Below are 16,890 nucleotides of genomic sequence, written 5' to 3'. Positions count from 1 at the left end.
ACGTACAAGGTTATATAATTTGGAGAGAGGCATGTTCAGTTCCTTAAAAATATATATTTTTAGAACTTCATGGGAGAGACCTCTGGAGGTTTACTTGTTTAACCTCGTGGCTTTTCTTTCTTCTAAACTAACTGTGTTTTGAGCCTTGTCTCAGGACAACAGTGCCCTTTGGGAGTTTCATGTGGGCTCAGTCACAGCCTGTTAGAGCAGGAAGGGGCCTCCAGCAGCGCTAATTTGAGGGCCCAGTATTCCAGACGCGGTTCTGATCCTTCACGTTGATCCTGTTTCTACCTCCCAACAGCCCAATGAGGTGGGTATTATTTACCCATTTTGTAGATGGGAACTGAAAATAACTTGCCCTGGACCACCTAACTAGCAACATCCATGCAGACCAGAGGTTCTTGCCCAGTCTGCTGGAATCTTTCCACGGATCCATCCTCTCTGAGTGAGACGAACATGAAACTTTCCGTTTTACTGATGAGGAAACAGAGGCATCGGGAGGCAAAGTATTTGTCTTGGTTCAGGCCATCAGTCCAGAGAAGAGATACTTTCCTGCCTTCAGGGTTGGAAATGTATGGCCTGAGCCAAGGCGCTCTGCCTGGTCTCTCCTTTTTCCTGTCCTGAATCTGTCTGTCTTTGTTCTTTTCCGTCCTCTCTTGCGTTTTTCTGTTTCTCTCTGGGCCCTTACAGCTCTGTGGTGATCCTTGCCTTTGCGTGTGTGGAGGCTGGGTTTTTTGTTGTTGTTGTTAGTTGTTTGTTATTTTTGGAAAGGGCTTTAGGAACACTGGGTATAAATGGCCTATGCAAATGTGGTGATGGATTGATTAAGCTCTAAATGGAAAAGCAGCATCTCCTGAGTTTGTTGCAGTGCAGAGGGAGGTAGATGCTAGGCTGTGTCTGCTCTGGGGAATAAAGAGGAAGGATTTCACATTTCTTCCTTCTACTCAGAACTTTTATTGACTTCTGTTTCAGAGGAAATACTTCGGGGCTCCTCCTTTTCCCTAGAAGACATTCCAGAGCGCTTAAAACTGAAAGGACATTGGGGGATCATCCAGGCCCATGCCCTGAGTGCCAGGAAGAATGAATGACTCATCTGAGGCCCAGCCACTGTTGGGTGGTGGTGCTAGGACGTGAGGGATGTCTCCTGCCTGCAGGTCCATGCTGCAGTCATCCTGCTGGGTTCTAGAAAAGAGTCATTAGAGATGATTACAGGGAAGGTGCCATGTATCTGCTGGTGTTTCTGCTGTCTGAAGCCTGAGGAACAGGGTAGGGAGAACAAAACAGCAAGAGGCTGTAGTGAGCAGTTTGGGGAAGAAAGACAAGAATACAGGGATATCAGAGCAATTCAGAAAAGTCTCCAGTACCTGCCTTACCCTGGCTTCAGTGGTTCCTGAGAAAGTGAAAGTGTGAGTTACTCAGTTGTGTCTGACTCTTTGCGACCCCTTGGACTGAAGCCCGCCAGGCTCCTCTGTCCATGGAATCCTCCAGGCAAGAATACTGGAGTGGGTTGCCATGCCCTCCATCAGGGGATCTTTCCGACCCAGGAATCTAACCTGGGTCTCCTGCATTGCAGGTGGACTCTACCATCTGAGCCACCAGGGAAGCACCAGGAAGTTTTTCTGAGAAAACCTGAGGATTCTTTTTGTGATTTGTAAGAGGTAAATTTTAACAAGACCTCTGATATTTGTGTCCTTTGGGCTTTGGGACTGGAGATGAAAAGGAAATGGATAAAGTAACATTATGACTCTCAAGGATCTCAGAGTTCAAAAGACAACTTCGTGCCTATTGAAGTACTCAGCTGTTGGTGGCATAAAAGAAAGGGGAAGATACAGAGGTTAGCAAAATTGGAAGGAGCCATTTATCCCCAGGGAGGAAAAAAGTGAACTGAAGACATCTAAAAGTAATGTAATTTTGACATTTTATGGGGGAGGAGTGGGAGGCATTTAGGTATCTTTTGCTGCTTTGGCCCAGCCGAATCAGGATGAATGAGTGAAGCCGGGAGGCGCCACTGGGAGAAAGGGAGAAGCAAGGAGGGCCCCACGGCACGTTCCCTGCTCTTATCACACCCTTTGAGGAGCTCTGAACTCCACAAAGCTAACACTTATTTTCCGTACAATCTGAAATACAAGGGTTAAATTCTGTTCTGACTTCATGAACTGTTGTCTTCCCCCCATCACATGGTAGTATGGGGGTTGGTGAAGACGGTTAATCAAAGGAACAAACTTATTCTAGATTCTCCATCACCACCATCCCCTTTCCAGACTAGTCTGAAGCAAGGAAAGGATTTCTGTTGGTCTTACCTATTCACTTACCTCTTATAACTAAGGGAGAGATGGCCATGACTTAGGAAATAATCTGTCCTGAGTGACTCATGTAAACTGAGTCTGAGCCGTAGAGAAACCCAGGTAGCCTCTGGGAGGCTGGCAGGGCTGAGTCAGAACCCTTAGCCTCCACAGAGGAGGGCTCAGTAGAGTGTCACCTGACCGCGCCTGCAGCAGGACTGTGACATCCTCGACCTGAGGAGCAGGGAGAATGGGGCAGTGTGTGCAGGAATGGGCCCCAGGCACAGGGGCTACAAGGGGCTGGGTCCTGGGTGCCCCGGCTGTTCCAAGGTTCCCCCTGACCCCTGCTGCTGCCTGTCTAGGCTGTGAGCGACTCTTAGGATACCTTTAATCTTAGCAGGCTCTTTGGTTCATCTGGAAGCATCTATGGCAACAACAAGTAAGCAAACTGTGTGAACTCGGAGCTCGTGTTACAGGCTGTCCTCAGCCCCGGAGGCGTGCCATGCTTATTGTCATCGTTCTTATGAGCAGTTTTCTCAGGTCACCTGCTGTCTTGGCTTAGAGGCTGAGACTGAATAGAAGGTCTGAGTCTTACCAGTTCACAGAGCAAGCAGTCCCTTTCATTTTGTCTCTTTTGAGCCTTAACTAGAAACTAGTGAGATAACCGGAGAAGGCAGTGGCACCCCACTCCAGTACTCTTGCCTGGAAAATCCCATGGAAGGAGGAGCCTGGAAGGCTGCAGTCCATGGGGTCGTGAAGAGTCGGACACGACTGAGCGACTTCCCTTTCACTTTTCACTTTCACGCGTTGGAGAAGGAAATGGCAACCCACTCCAGTGTTCTTGCCTGGAGAATCGCAGGGACGGGGAAGCCTAGTGGGCTGCCGTCTCTGGGGTCGCACAGAGAGGGACACAACTGAAGCAACTTAGCAGCAGCAGCAGTGAGATAACTCAAGCTTGGTTTTCACAGCTTCCATTTTACAGATGAGGAAGCAGAGGTGAAGGCAGTGTCCTTCCTCTTGGCTCTGGACAGGAAATGAATGTTTATGACCATCACATTCAGCAGGGCAGTCACTGAAGCTTTTGACATTTTGGGTTCACAGAAGTGGGAGGGGCCCGATGGCAGTCCAGATCATGGTGGTCTCCTTTTACCACAGGCTGTTGAGGTGGCAGCAAGAATCCCAAGAAGGAGAATCAAAAGGGTGAATGTAGGTTTTTCCATGACTCTTCCTCACCTCACGTTTTGGAAGGGAACGCTGGCTGTTGGAGGAATAAGTGAGTTGTACAAAGAGAAGCATGGATGCGCTCTGGAGGATTCTGTGGTTGAGAGAGGCTTTAGAGCCGTTTCTAGGTGTGAAAACAGAAGCCAGAGAGCGTTCCTGACCAGCAGGCTGGTTGGTGGCAGTTGGTCCTCCAGATCCTTTCCTCTCTCCTCACGTCTGGTTTAGATGCTACATGCCTTGTAAGGATGGGTGTGAGCGCAGGCTTTGGAAGTAAGCATGATTAGTTCCCAGTTCCTCTTAATCATAGTTTTTTCCCAGTTTTTTTTTTTTTTTTTTTTTTTTACTGTGGTAAAACACACATAAAATAAAATTTACTATCTAAACCATTTTGAAGAGTGGTATTAAGTACATTCATAATGTCGAACAGTCATCACCACTGTCTGTCTCCATAACTCTCTTCATCTGACAAAACCTTAAATAGTAACTCTCAATTCCTTCCTCCCCCCAGACCATGACAACCACCATTCTACTTTCTTTCTCTAAATCATAATTTTTTAATCAGGGGAAGTAGTCACTAAAACATCCCCCCCCCCCCAAAAATACTGAAGTGAAATGAATTCTTTTTTTTTTCCCCCAAGTTTTCACCTATAGGTTTTTTCTAGGCATAGTAATGAATACTCAATCTTAATTTCTTTTCAGTGTTTTTCTTTTTACTTGGTCTAAAGCCACAATTCAAGGACAGTTTTTTAAAATTCTGCATTCAAAGCGGATCCTTTCTTAAAATGATTAGATGTAGCGTGACCCTTTCTCTATAATAGCTGAGTTTTCCCATTTTGGGATACTCTGGGGCCGTGGGGACTCACTTTTCTCCAAGTTATTTCTAAAGCACTACCCTTGGCTCAGCCTTGCGTGTGAACGTTCCTTGACTGTCCTCTGTTCATCTTTTCTCTTTGCAGAGCCCTAATTTCCATCACCCCATTTGTTCTGCACTTGATCAGGTCTTTGACTCATGGTGGAATTAGTCCCTTGTCCCAGGTAGCTGCTTAACAGTAAGGGAGGAACCAGCTGTTTCTTCAAAACAAAACATGGGCTTATATGTATGCATCTTTTCCCCAGTTCCATACTCACTTCTCCCCATAGTATTCATGAGTTCGGCAGACATTTGCTGCCTGCCTGTCTGGTGCCAGGCCCTGTGACGGCTTTTGAAAATTCCCTGTTGAGTAATTCACGGTCCCTGCCTTCAGGAACTTTGAGCCTGGTGAGGTAAGACAGATAAACAGATGTAATCACCTGATAGAGGTAACGTCAGAGTAGGGTGCTCAGGGCACTTGGGGAGTAAGAAGAGGGTTATTTCTACTGGAGGTGGGTGTGACATGTCAGAAAAGAACTCCCCCAGGAGATGACCCTTGTGCTGAGCCCTGCAACCCACTGTATTCCTCGCAGGGAAAATCAGATTTACTGGCGTGTCCATTCATTTGTTGAGAAAGGCGGTGGGTGGCCTATGGGAAGGCCTTGCTGCATTAATTTTATTTTGTATTTTATCTATTTGATTAGGTAATACACAAGGTACAACGCTCAAGGCGATGAAAAGGGAATACGTTCAGTGAACAGTGAGCCTTCTGCCCTGTTCACCCCTAGATCCCCTCCCTAACAGCACTTGGTAGCTGTCAGTTTCTTGTGCATCAGTTCCAGAGAGAGACTTTCAGTGCATACAAGAGTGTGTGTATGTGTGTGTGTATGCACACGTGTGTGTGTACACACATGTGCACGTGTGTGTATCTTAAAAACACATGCACACACGCACATGGTTTTCTTCACGTACTAACTTTGAAAGTCATTCCATATTAGTACGGACTGAACTGCCCAGTTCTTCTTTAAACCACTGCATGTATTCTGTTATGTAACTTATTTAACTAGTCCCTTCAGTCTTGTGCCAGTATAAATAATGCACTGAATATCCTGCATATATATCATTGCACACAAGTGGTTTCTGAGGACAGATTATAGAAGTAGAATGGATAAGTCAGAGAATATGTGCATTTGGGGGCTAGATATTGTCACATGGTTCTCCAGAGAGCTCTACTTTAATTGTTGTTTAGTTGCTAAGTCATGTCCAACTCTTTTGTGACCCTATGGACTATAGCCCATCAGGCTCCTCCGTCCATGGGATTTCCTAGGCAAGAGTCCCGAAGTGGATTGCCATTTTCTCCTCTAGGGGATCTTCTCAACCCAGGGATTGAACCCAGGTCTCCCTCTTGGCAGGCAGATTTTTTCCCACTGAGCCAATGGGGAATCCCCTACATTAATTATAAAATGCTAAGTGTAGGATTCTTTACCACTTGGTAACCCTCCCTCATACCAAGTTACCCTCCCACTTGGTAACCAGTCCTCTAAAATCTGTGCCACAGTGATCTTCCTGAAAGAATTTGGTGTTAGAACTTCCCTGTGTATAATCCTTGTAAGCTCCACATGGTCTTCAATGATAAAGTTTTTATTTTTTAATTTATTTTTATTTCTTTGACTGCACCAGGTCTTAGTTGTGGCGTGTGGAATCTAGTTCCCTGACCAGGGATGGACCCAGGCCCCTGCATGGGATCACAGAGTCATAGCCACTGGACTACCAGGGAAGTCCTTGTCTTCAGGATCGATTTTAAATTTAGCCTAGCACCTGCCTCTAGCGTCTCCTGGGAGTGTAGGGTTCCATTGCTCCCAGTCACTTGTAGTTAATGTGTTCCTTCTCCACTGGACACATCGTTTAGTAGTCTGTCTAGCATCCCCTCTCCTGGGTAGTCTTTCCTGATTGCCTCCACTCGTGCACGGAACAGTGAGCACCACCCTGATCTGGCCTCGTCCATTCTCTGCAGAAGTGCTTCTGCACGTGCTGTCATGTGGCAAGAGCAGGTGTCCTTCTCCATGATCCCCTTGTTCTTCCTTGCGGGGTGGTGAGTGCCTGCCCAGGTTACCCGCTGTGGCTGCATGTACAGTGGCAGCACCAGGGATCCATTGCTAACTGGCTGGTGGCCTGGGCATAACCTTTAACTCTCTGAACCTTAGTTTTGGCTTCTTTCAGAAGAGGAGATGAAGCCTGATGACCTCTAAGGTCTCTTCTGATGCTCAGATCTTATTCATAATTATGATAGCAACAGGTACCATTGTTTACTAAGGACTTGCAAAGTGCCAGGCACTGTTTTGAGCACTTTGTCTGATCCTGAGGTGTTCATTGGTAGGACTGATGTTGAAGCTGAAACTCCATCACTTTGGCTACCTGATGTGAAGAGCTGACTCATTTGAAAAGACCCTGATGCTGGGAAAGATTGAGGGCAGGAGGAGAAGGAAACGACAGAGGATGAGATGGTTGGATGACATCACCAACTCAATGCACATGGGTTTGGGTGGACTCCGGGAGTTGGTGATGGACAGGGAGGCCTGGCGTGCTGAGGTTCATGGGGTCACAAAGAGTCAGACACGACTGAGGGACTGAACTGAACTGAATCCTTACATCAGCCCTATGAAGATGATTGTATGGTTACTGTCTCCATTTTACAGTTGAGAAAACTGAGCCTCAGAGAGTAAATTGGCCACAAGTCATAATAGAGGAAAGAGATTTGAATTCTGGCATTCTGACTCTACCATTCTTAGCTACATAACTCTTTTTACACATTTACACACACGTGGTTTTGTGTACCCTTTTGGGTCACTAGCAGACTCCATCCCTAGACCTCTCCACGAACCATCCCTGTTCTACAGCTGTGAAGGCCCAAGTTGGAGTCTGGGTAAAAGCTGGGAACAGAGGACTCTACAGTCCCAGCCATTGAGGGGTGGTGAGTGAAGACCCAGTGGCTAGCTCTCTTCATGAGCCCCTTGGTCATGCTCATTGAAGACCCTCATAGCTGCTTTTCCTTTAGACTAAGGCAGTTCATATTGCTATCTGCAGTACTTCTCTTTAGAAGGGCTGTGTAGGCCTGAGCCAAAGGCTTCATGCATGGATTAAAGTCAGGGCTGGGTGATATCCCTCAGGGACATCCTTTATTATGATTGTAGATGGCAGGCTCGCGTATCTGTTTACATAAAGCCGTACTGGAGAAAGAGGTGTGTATGACGTTTAAGGAGGAAGTATAACCTTATATTTGGAATATCTTTTATAAATTAGGATAAATAATACCAAATGAGTTAAGTAAAATATAATAGATCTATATGATCAACCCTTCTGCTTTCCTGAAAGCAAGTGGGAAAAAACCCTTAGAAGTCTTGATCCCTGATTTTTTTTTTTTTTTTTTTTTCTTTTTTAAAGATACTGGTTCCTATTCTTCTTTAAGTCTTTGAGCCAGAGTGGATGGTCAGGCTAGTCAACAGTTATGCCTTGTTCTCCCCTCAGTGTTTGTCACATAAAGCCAACAGATGCGGCCTCTGGGGGTGCAGGTGTGTTGGGTGAGCCTTGAGTAATTAGTCCATTTTTGAGATTGGTGGTGGGAGCCAGGTCCCCAGGGGCTCCTGCAGCCTCTGGTGGTTGAGCAGGCCCAGCCAGGGGCTCTTGGCGCCGGCTGTGGCGTTCCTTCTCTAGGTGGTGGTTTCTCCCTCTTAGACACGTGTTCTCTCTATTTTTTCCGGTTAGTTGAACTTGCTCTGAGTCCAGTGGCAAAGGCAGAGGCAAACTCGGTGCAACACTCTCCACGTGAACAACCATCTCTTTCCTTCTCTCTGCTGGAGCCCCCAGGGCAGGCAGGCAGCAGGGCACTTTCTGAAAGCTTTACCCAGCTTGACGGAACCCCAGGTGAGCCGGCTCTGGTCTGCTTGTCTCGTCACAAGGATCTGGCTCCCAGGTGGTAAGCACGCCTGTGGCAGCTTACTATGGGCCTTGGCATTTCCCCAGGGAGGAGTTGAAAAGCCACTTTCATGCTTGTCTCTTCTCCTGGCAGTAGGGATTCAGTTGCTAGAATTCTTTCAACTTTGTATGTGACCAAGGCTTCCCTTATCATAAAGGAAGGCCTATTATAACTAACATAGGTTAAAGCTTTCACTTATGTCCTTTTTTTTTTTTTTAACTAGGTGAATCCACCTGAGGCTGACTTCAGAGTTGTTCCTTCTGGCTTTTACATTTTTCCTTTTAAAAATAACTTGGAAGGATAAAAGATGTGCCATGGCAGGATAGCACCAAAGAGCACCTCAGCGTTTGCCGTGGCCTCCGTGGGACATGGAATATTCCTTCCCCTGGTGATTCTTAGCACCCTCCTTGGAGACGGACTTGCCTCAGGTAAGCCCCTGCCTGCTGCCTGAGTATGCAAAGGAAAAGACTGAGTACCATTGTTTTCCCAAAGGCTGGGAGAGGGGATTCTCTGCTTGTGGAGCAGTTAATGGGAGAGCAGAGGGTGGTGGCTTCAGTGCTGGTGCTGCGATACAGCTGAGAGCCAGTCCTGGAGGGCGGGGGTGCTCCAAGGGACCTAGGGAGCCAGCCGGAAGTGGGGGTGTAGGAGCCTACCAGGGGTGACTTAACCATCCCCCTGCCTTAGCCATAGTCATGTATGGGACCGAGGTGTAGGATTCAGAGTGTGATGTGCAGGTAAGGATGCGCACTTTGGAATCCTCTGCCTGTGTTCAGGGCCCAGTCCTGCTCTCGCTAGTTCTGTGACCCAGAGCGAGTCTCTGTTCTGTAAGCCTCAGGTCCCTCACCTGTGCTATAATGACAGAGTTGGGTAATAGTGACATAGACCAGATAGTCCCCAAAGCCTAAAATATTTACACTTTAAGATATTTGGCCCTTTATGGAGGAGGTTTGCCAACTTACCCCCAGCCCAGAACAAGCGATGCTCACTAAGAATGTGTATGAATGGAGTGGCTGTCAGAGTAAGAAGAAAGAAGGGACTGGGCAGAGCTAGGACGGACCTCAGAGGCTGTGCACTGGCCCAGGGTCGGGCTCACGGCAGCCCTGGGGCCAGAGCCCCGCCCAGTGCCTGGCGCACCAGCACGCGTGCTCTTCCCGGCTCCGCTGGGGAGGTGTCCCTGCGTCCCATGGCCGTGTGAGGGCAGAGCTTCTGCCTTCGGCCTCTTTAGCTTCATCGGGCCATCCCTTGTACCCCCCCACTTTCTTTTATGGGCTTCCCCCCACCCTCCCATTCCCCACCCCATTTTCCAGCTACCCACACCTTCCCAGCCTTCCATTCAGGGTCTGAAATCAATTATCAGGGACTGATGGTCCCAGACTGGCTGGATAAAGGGATTATTATTCTCCAGTATGGAAAAAATATAAGTCTGTAGTGTGGGCTCAGACCGGGATGGGAAAATTGGCTCTGTTGTTTTCTTTCCCTCCCCATCTGCAAAGAATCCTTCCTGCCCTGCTGTCCCACCGCCTCCGCCCAGTCTTTTTATTTCCCGTAAAACCTGTGTACTGGCGTGAGCAGGGTGCAGACAGGGGAAGGGGTTTCACCATTGCTTCATTCGAGTGCACCAAGTTGTGATATTTTTTCCTCTCTGGAGTAGTTTCTGGTGGAAGGAGGTGCCCACAGCTTGGCCTGAGACCCAGAACACACCTGTATGGCCGAGCCTGCCATGAGCAGTGTGTCAGGCAAGCTTGCCAAGAAACCAAGACTCTCAGATAATCTGAAGTCGAGGAAAGGCATTCAGGTCAGGAAAGGTCTCTTCCTGCATTTCTTACCTGTTCCTATAGCTGCTCTTAAACACCCATTCCAGAGGCATTATAATGAGATGCTTGTTACCCAGAGAGCTCTAGTAGATATGTTCATGTGTCCTGGCACAAACATGACTGCAAGAGTCTCACTGGGCAGAGGTCAGCAGGCATCCTCTGGAGGTGATTGGTCTGCATAGTCTCTGGTTGTAAATACCACGTGCATGCCTAGTATTGGTCGTAATTGCTCAGGTTTAGAAGAAAAGCATCATGAAGAGGCACTTGAGAGTTCTGGGGTAAAGCTCTATGTAAAGTGATGTATGTCATGTCCCTAGTTCAGTTTTCTGTCCTGGTTTCTCTTATCGGCAGCCATCGATTTGGAGTTATAATGGAGATAGGGTTACAGAGGATTGGGTTCATCTTGCCCATTGGTCATATCTTTAGCAGAGACGGAGAGAGTTACTGAAAGTTCCCTTTTTCAGAGTGGCAAAAGGAAGCATGTCTTACTTCTCATACCTGGGCACAGTCTGCAGGGGAAGACCAGGTCTAAAAATAAGGCTTGTGCTCATGCTACCCAACTTGCCTTTCTTGGGCTGGAGAGGAATTAGGATCCCTGCTGTGTAGGAGCCTCTCCCAGGTCTCTTTGCTTGTGACTTTAAGAAACTTGCTGTATGTATGACCTCAGGTAAATCACTTGACCTCTTGGTGTCACCTATAAAACGGAAATACAACACTTGAGGATGTTAGGTGGGTGTTGTGTGGACTAATAAAAATGATTGGAAGGCGCTTGACATATAAAGTGCTCTGTGTAATTTTAAATAATAACAACAGCAGATTTGGTATGTGACCTCCTGTTGAGTCACTCTGGGCGGGAGGCTTCATGTGGATGACGTCCTCTTCTATCTTTAAAAAACAAAACCGGAGAGACTTCCCAGGTGGTCTAATGGTCATGCTCCCAATGCAGGGGGCCTGGGTTCGACCCCTGGTCAGGGAACTAGATCCCACATGCCACAACTAAAGATTCCTCATGCCACAACTAAGACCTGGAGCAGCCAAATGAAGTAAATAAATATTTAAAAAGCAAAACAAAACTAGAGATGTAGAGTCACTTCTTGGGTTGAGGATAAGGGATTGGGAGGAAGTGTCAAACCTGACCAGTTAAGGAAGGATTGATTCCGTTCAGAATCCCTTTTGCCTTCCATGTTTGCATAGTTGGATGGTCCCAAGCCAGCTGCCTTGCTGACTTGTATAAAAAGCTTTTAATTTCCATTCTCTCCCTGTTCTGAGCAATTTTATTGAAAAAACTTAGTATTTTGTTTCTGATTTTTTTTCCGTTGCCGTGACACTTAATGGCTGTGTTCAAAATCACACAAGCACCTAAAGCAAGGAAGGCAGAGTGAGAAAGCTGGGTGCTTAGTGTTCACTGAAGATGGAAAATGTTGAGAGCTCGGCTCTCAGGGGGATGGTGTGACTTTGGCCCTTAGCATCACTCTGGCAGAGAGCTGTTGGCAGGGTGGCCCTGGCTCACCTCACCGTCTCTGAAGGGACTTGGAGTCCGAGGTACATACACTGAGCTGGGAAGAGAGGACAGGTAGGGAAGTGATGTGTACGGAGCATCATTTGCGTGTCAGGCTCTGTGTTATCACGTAAAAGCTCTCAGAATGCCCGTGATCTACATGGTCCTGTAACGATTTTACAAATGAGAAACCGAGGCCAAGGGAGTTTCAGTAACTTGCACAGCGGCAGACAGTTGTAGGTGGGGAAGCTGGCTGGGATTTGTACCCAGTCTGTCTGACTCTGTTGCCCATGCTCTTGCTGAGAACCACACTACCTCTGCTGAGTGGCCGGCTTCTCTGAGACCTGTTTCTTGTACTGCTCTCTGTTGGAGCACTCAGATCAGCATCCTTCAGAGGATAACTTTGACAGAGGAAGAGAGACACCATCTGTTTTCCTTTCTGGATGAAAGAGGCAGGAGTCATCTCTAGGTTACCCTGTCTGCCTCTGTGGTTGTCTCTGCTCTTTTCTGTAATGACCCATGGTTGTTTGGGTCCCAGTTCAGGCACAGGGTTTGCCAAGGCAGTTCTATTTTTGGAAAGGAACAATAGGGACCACAGCAAATTGTTTGCTAAATGAAGTTCCCAAAACATCCGCAGAGCATCTTCCTGTCAGCTGCCAACCATGCTGAGGACGTGATGTAATCTCTCCATGGTGTAATTACCTGTGACTATAAAAAGACTTGGGGATTGTGGTAGGAGGCTGGGTGGGTCATTATAGAGCTGGCTGAACCCTGGCATCATGAAAAGACATTGAGAAATTGCCCTCTGCTTGCTGATTGTTGTGCCATGATTAGAACACCGCCAGTGCATGGTATGAGCTTTGCACTGTTAATTCCGAACAAAACAAGCCACAAGTCTACCAGACTGAACACCTCAGTGGCTCTCCTCTGGGTTAAAGCCTCATTAAACACACATTCCACCTCCCAAACAAAGGTGCCCCACTACTCTGGTCCTTAATTACAAGCTTACAGGTTATCCTTACCCACCTCTTTCTGTAAAAGAGGGTCACAGGGTGCTAATAAAAAAAAAACAACTAGGTGAGTGCTCAGAGTCTTTAATTGTTATAGGTAGGTTTGTAGATGAATTCTTTCACCACCTCTCACTGACTGGGAGATTCCTTTCTTCTTCATCACCCCAGCAGCACCTACGAGGGTGTGAGCAGTCCTCCCATTCCAGGTGGCTGATACTGGTGTAGCCAGCTGCCTGGACTGTGGCCAGATCAGGAGTGACTTTGGCCGCCGTGTGTTCAGCTTTGGAGCTTAGAGGAATGGCAGTGTTTAGCGACGACTCGTCCACAGTGCACTGTGACTAAGAGGGATGCCTCCTGCTGGGTCTCCCTGCCCTGTTTACCCAGCTCACCTTAAGCCAGCCTACAGTTTGAACTCTCCACGAAGAGGATGAGTACTGCCTCGGTGCCTCACTGCCTGCATTACCTTGGATAATCTTGCTGACCTCGTTGTCGGTATTTCTCTAGAATAGGGAAGACAGTAGATAATCTTACTTCATACAATTGTTGTGAGGATTAAATAAGATGGTACATATGAAGCACTTAGGACATTAGCGTACAGAGAAGTAATTGCCAGGTGTGAGGACCAGACTCGAGCACCAGTTGATACCAGTCTGCACTTTTGACACCACAGCTGATTAGCTCTGTTGGAAGGTGCTCCTTGTTTCTTCCGTGTCTCTTGGATTCTTTTGGATTCAGTTCAGTGCAGCATCCTGAGTATATTTAGACACATACAGATGAGTTCTCCCCAGTTCACATGCCCCTGATTCTCAAATGCCACCTGTTGGCATCTCACACGTGAAGCCAAGCAGAAAAGAGCAGCGGTGGCCCTTTGCAGTGCTGGGGCTGAGGGTCAGCTGGGTCATCTCACAGTCAGTCCTTCCCTTCAGTGAGGCTGTCTTGTTGGCATCTCAGAGCCGGGATTCCCTCAAAGCTGCTGGTTGTTAGGAATGTCCAGAGGGTTTTTGAAACCTTAACAAATAGAGAATGCCAAAGGTCTGTTCTTTGATTTTTGGACTGTGCTGGGTCGTCATTGTGGTATGTGGGCTTTCTCTAGTTGTGGCCCGCCTTGTTGCTTCTCTTGTTGCGGAGCACAGGCTCTGTAGAGTGCATGGGCTCTCTAGTTGTGGCACTCAGGTTCAGTTGTGGCTCATGGGCTTTAGTTGCCCACAGCATGTGGGAATCTTAGTTCCCTGACCAGGGATCGAACCTGTGTCCCTTGAATTACAGGGTGAATTCTCAGCCACTGGACCATCAGGGAAGTCCCCCTAGGGTCTGCTCTTTAAAGAGGTATTTCATCAGCACAGTGATATGAAAGAAAGGTTATATTCTACAGAATTTCTAAACACATCTAGGAGAATACAAGATAGAATTAAAAATTAAGAACTCTCTTCTCGTCTCTCCGTTTTGGTAGTGTTTTTGCCTCCTCCTCCTTTCCTCAGCTGTGTTTGACAGCATAAGTTTTTGTAAGACTCTTTTTCCTACCCAGGTTCACTTGTTTCCCTAGAGACAAGGTTTTCCCCCTGTTTTAACTGCTTTAACTTGTTAGCTTTGCCAGTAGCCAAATCTTTTAAAAGTACAACTGTTTAATCATTCAGAATTCTGGGAAGTAGTGCAGAGAAGATAAACAGATTCTCTTCAAGGTTTATTCTTTGCACAGCGTTTTTTCTTCTCAAATTCACAAAAAGTATTTTAGCTGTTTAAGCCAAGGAGGGGAAATGTGTTTCAGGAAGTTATCGCCAAGAACTCCTGCAAGATTGTAAAATAATTCGGCTCTGGCCTTTGTTACTCTGAGTAGCCAGCGAGTGACACTTTATATAATACAAATGTCCTGACTATCAGTTCTTCACATTCAGTAGATACAGGTCTCCCTGGGAGAAGGCGGGACCTGTGTATTTATTATCACTGGCTTGAGTTCCAACAGCTTAGCCTTGTTGACTCTGGCAGTGGGAGGCTGAAGAGAATGTCGTTGGGATTGTCATGCACCAGACAAGGACAAACGGGGCGTGGGGAGCCACCTGTCAATATTTGCTGAGCACCTATCTCGACTCTTCGAGGTGCGGGGCCAACAGGAGAGGAGCCTTGGATGTTTCTGCTTCCCAGTTGGTCTCATTACTTTGGAGGCTAGATTGCAGAGGACCCAGTGCAGCCACACTCAGGCTCCTGATGACGATGCATGCCTGCTCCAGATTGCTTACTTATGGCCTATGAAGTTAGCTGGTGACATCAGTGGATTGTGTGGCCCTCTGATTTGTCCCCATCATGCAGTGGAACTTAATCTTAGTTCATGTTCTTTCTTCTTGGCTTTATGAAAGTTTGCACATAAGCTCCTTGAAGTCAGGGACAATGTCCTTTGTACTTTGTTATAACCAGGCCAGGGATCGTCCTGGGGAGGTGGGGGTGGGAGGGGTCACTCCTGGTAGGCCTGTGCAGGGTCATGGTCCGTGCTGTGTGTGAGGACAGGCAGGACGAGTCCCTGGCCCTGTGAGCAGCAGCAGCCTAATCAATGGTTCCCCGTAAGACTCTGCCCATCCTTCTTGGCAGTGGAGAAGGATGTGGAAGTGTCTTCATGCTTTAGAGGGTGAATGTAGTGGGGGGGGGGGGGAGGGGGCGGTCTTCTGAGAGGAAGGGAGTGGGGCTGGGTAGGCCGCCCAGACGAGTTCATCACCCAGTGTGTTAACTTTCAGCCTGAGCGAGAGTCTGTGAACCCAGTGAGGGTTCCCTTGGGTGACGAGGAGCAAGGAGAGGTAGGCTTTCATTACATGTGAGAGTGACGTCGTGTGGAGTAATGCATGTGCGAACCATGCTGGCCCTAAACTTAGCCTGACATTGGAGAGGGAGACGGCAGCTGGATGGATTTGGCTTCCCTTCCCTGTCCACAGCTCCCTCTACCTCTGTCCTTAAAGTCCTTATTCCCCTTTCCCTGACCGCTAGAACCTTCAAGCCTGTCTTTACACTGTTCTTTCAGTGGCTAGATTTCCTGTAGCTAGAAGCCCGCTGTCTCCCCTCCCTCCCCTTCTACCTTCACTTCATCCTCTAAGATTCAGTTCAAAGTCAGCTCCTCTGAGACAGCACCCATCCCCTTACTACTAGAATAAATAAGGTCTGAGGGAAGGAGAGTTAGGCTACATGTGTATTTGCTGAATGATATAAGCAGGAGCTCTTGGTCTCAGCCCTTTCTCTTGGGAGGATGTCAGAGAGTTTTCCCTATGAACAGGATTCCGATTCCGAGGGTCTTGACCATCTTTGATTATTGAAGGGACTGGACAGTTCATTAAGGCTTCTGGGGAATTCCTGCTTTGGGGAACCTGAATCCTTTGTCTGCAGCTCATGATACACAAACCATGTGGACTTGTTCCAGACCCTAACACCCAGGGTTGCCATGGAACAGATTGGGTTTCGTGTTTTCATAAGCGACATCAACTCCTTTAGCAAGTGTGTGTTGATGATATAAGGCAGGCCAGGGTGGGGTGGGGCAGCTGAAGATAGGTAATGCCTTGGAGGACTTTCAGGAACTGGGTACTGGACTGGCTCTTGTTGGAAGTTGTCACATGTAGTCGGTCCTCATGGTCAGCCCGTGAGAGGCGGGTGGCTGCAGCCAGGAACAGGACTCTACACCAGAAGGAATGCAGACGGGGCGGTTTAGACTCTGATATGTCCACTGTTTCCTGTTGAGCTCCCGCCGAGGGTTGCGATGTTGCCGGCTCCAATTCTGTAAGATGCTCCCTGTGGTCGCTATTGCTGCCCTGGAATACCCACAGGCAGGGCTCGGCTCAGGTGCGGATGGTTGCGAAAGGCCTCTCTGAGGGAGAGGAGTCTACCTAAGACCTGAGGCAAATAGGGGAGACAGATGGCATAGTCAGGCTAAGAATGCAGTCTCTTGGGCCAGGTGGGCTGGTTGGAAGCCTGGTCCTGCCACTCGCGTGTTGTGTAATTTTCGAGACGTCTCTCAGCGTCCCTCAGTCTTGCTACCTGTAAAAGGACGCACATACCACGTGGGTTAGGGCGTGGCCGTCACCACTGTTGTCGCGTGATGCCTCAGCCAGCCTGTCGGGGCCAGTCTGGAGGGAGGAGAGGTCCAGAGAGAATTTCGTGTCTGCTGGGCTCACTGGGCTATTCCTTCCTTTGGAACTTGCAGCATCACTTCTGTTGAAACTTTGGAAGTCTGGTATACTCGGTCCTCTAAACTCGTTTGCGGCTTTACCA

The 16,890-nt window shown here is 47.9% G+C and overlaps 1 protein-coding gene across 6 annotated transcripts in view; it reads left to right on the top strand.

Moving 5' to 3' along the window:
• The window catches only part of SUSD6 (sushi domain containing 6), a 95,058-nt gene that overhangs the window by 34,660 nt on the left and 43,508 nt on the right, over window positions 1-16,890 (top strand). For 4 of the 6 annotated variants that reach the window (XM_006056145.4, XM_044924804.2, XM_006056147.4 and 1 more), the window contains one exon: window positions 8,550-8,754. In XM_006056145.4, the coding sequence (XP_006056207.3) occupies window positions 8,634-8,754 (121 nt within the window). In that variant the 5' untranslated portion in view covers window positions 8,550-8,633. Of the gene's footprint in view, window positions 1-7,812; window positions 8,275-8,549; window positions 8,755-16,890 lie in introns of those variants that run through there. The other 2 variants (XM_006056146.4, XM_025295295.3) reach the window with 2 other exon arrangements.

The sequence above is a fragment of the Bubalus bubalis genome, chromosome 11, assembly GCF_019923935.1.
Source record: "Bubalus bubalis isolate 160015118507 breed Murrah chromosome 11, NDDB_SH_1, whole genome shotgun sequence".
Taxonomy (NCBI): domain Eukaryota; kingdom Metazoa; phylum Chordata; class Mammalia; order Artiodactyla; family Bovidae; genus Bubalus; species Bubalus bubalis.
Note: the sequence above shows the minus strand (reverse complement) of the source record. Positions and strands in the feature narration are given on the sequence as shown.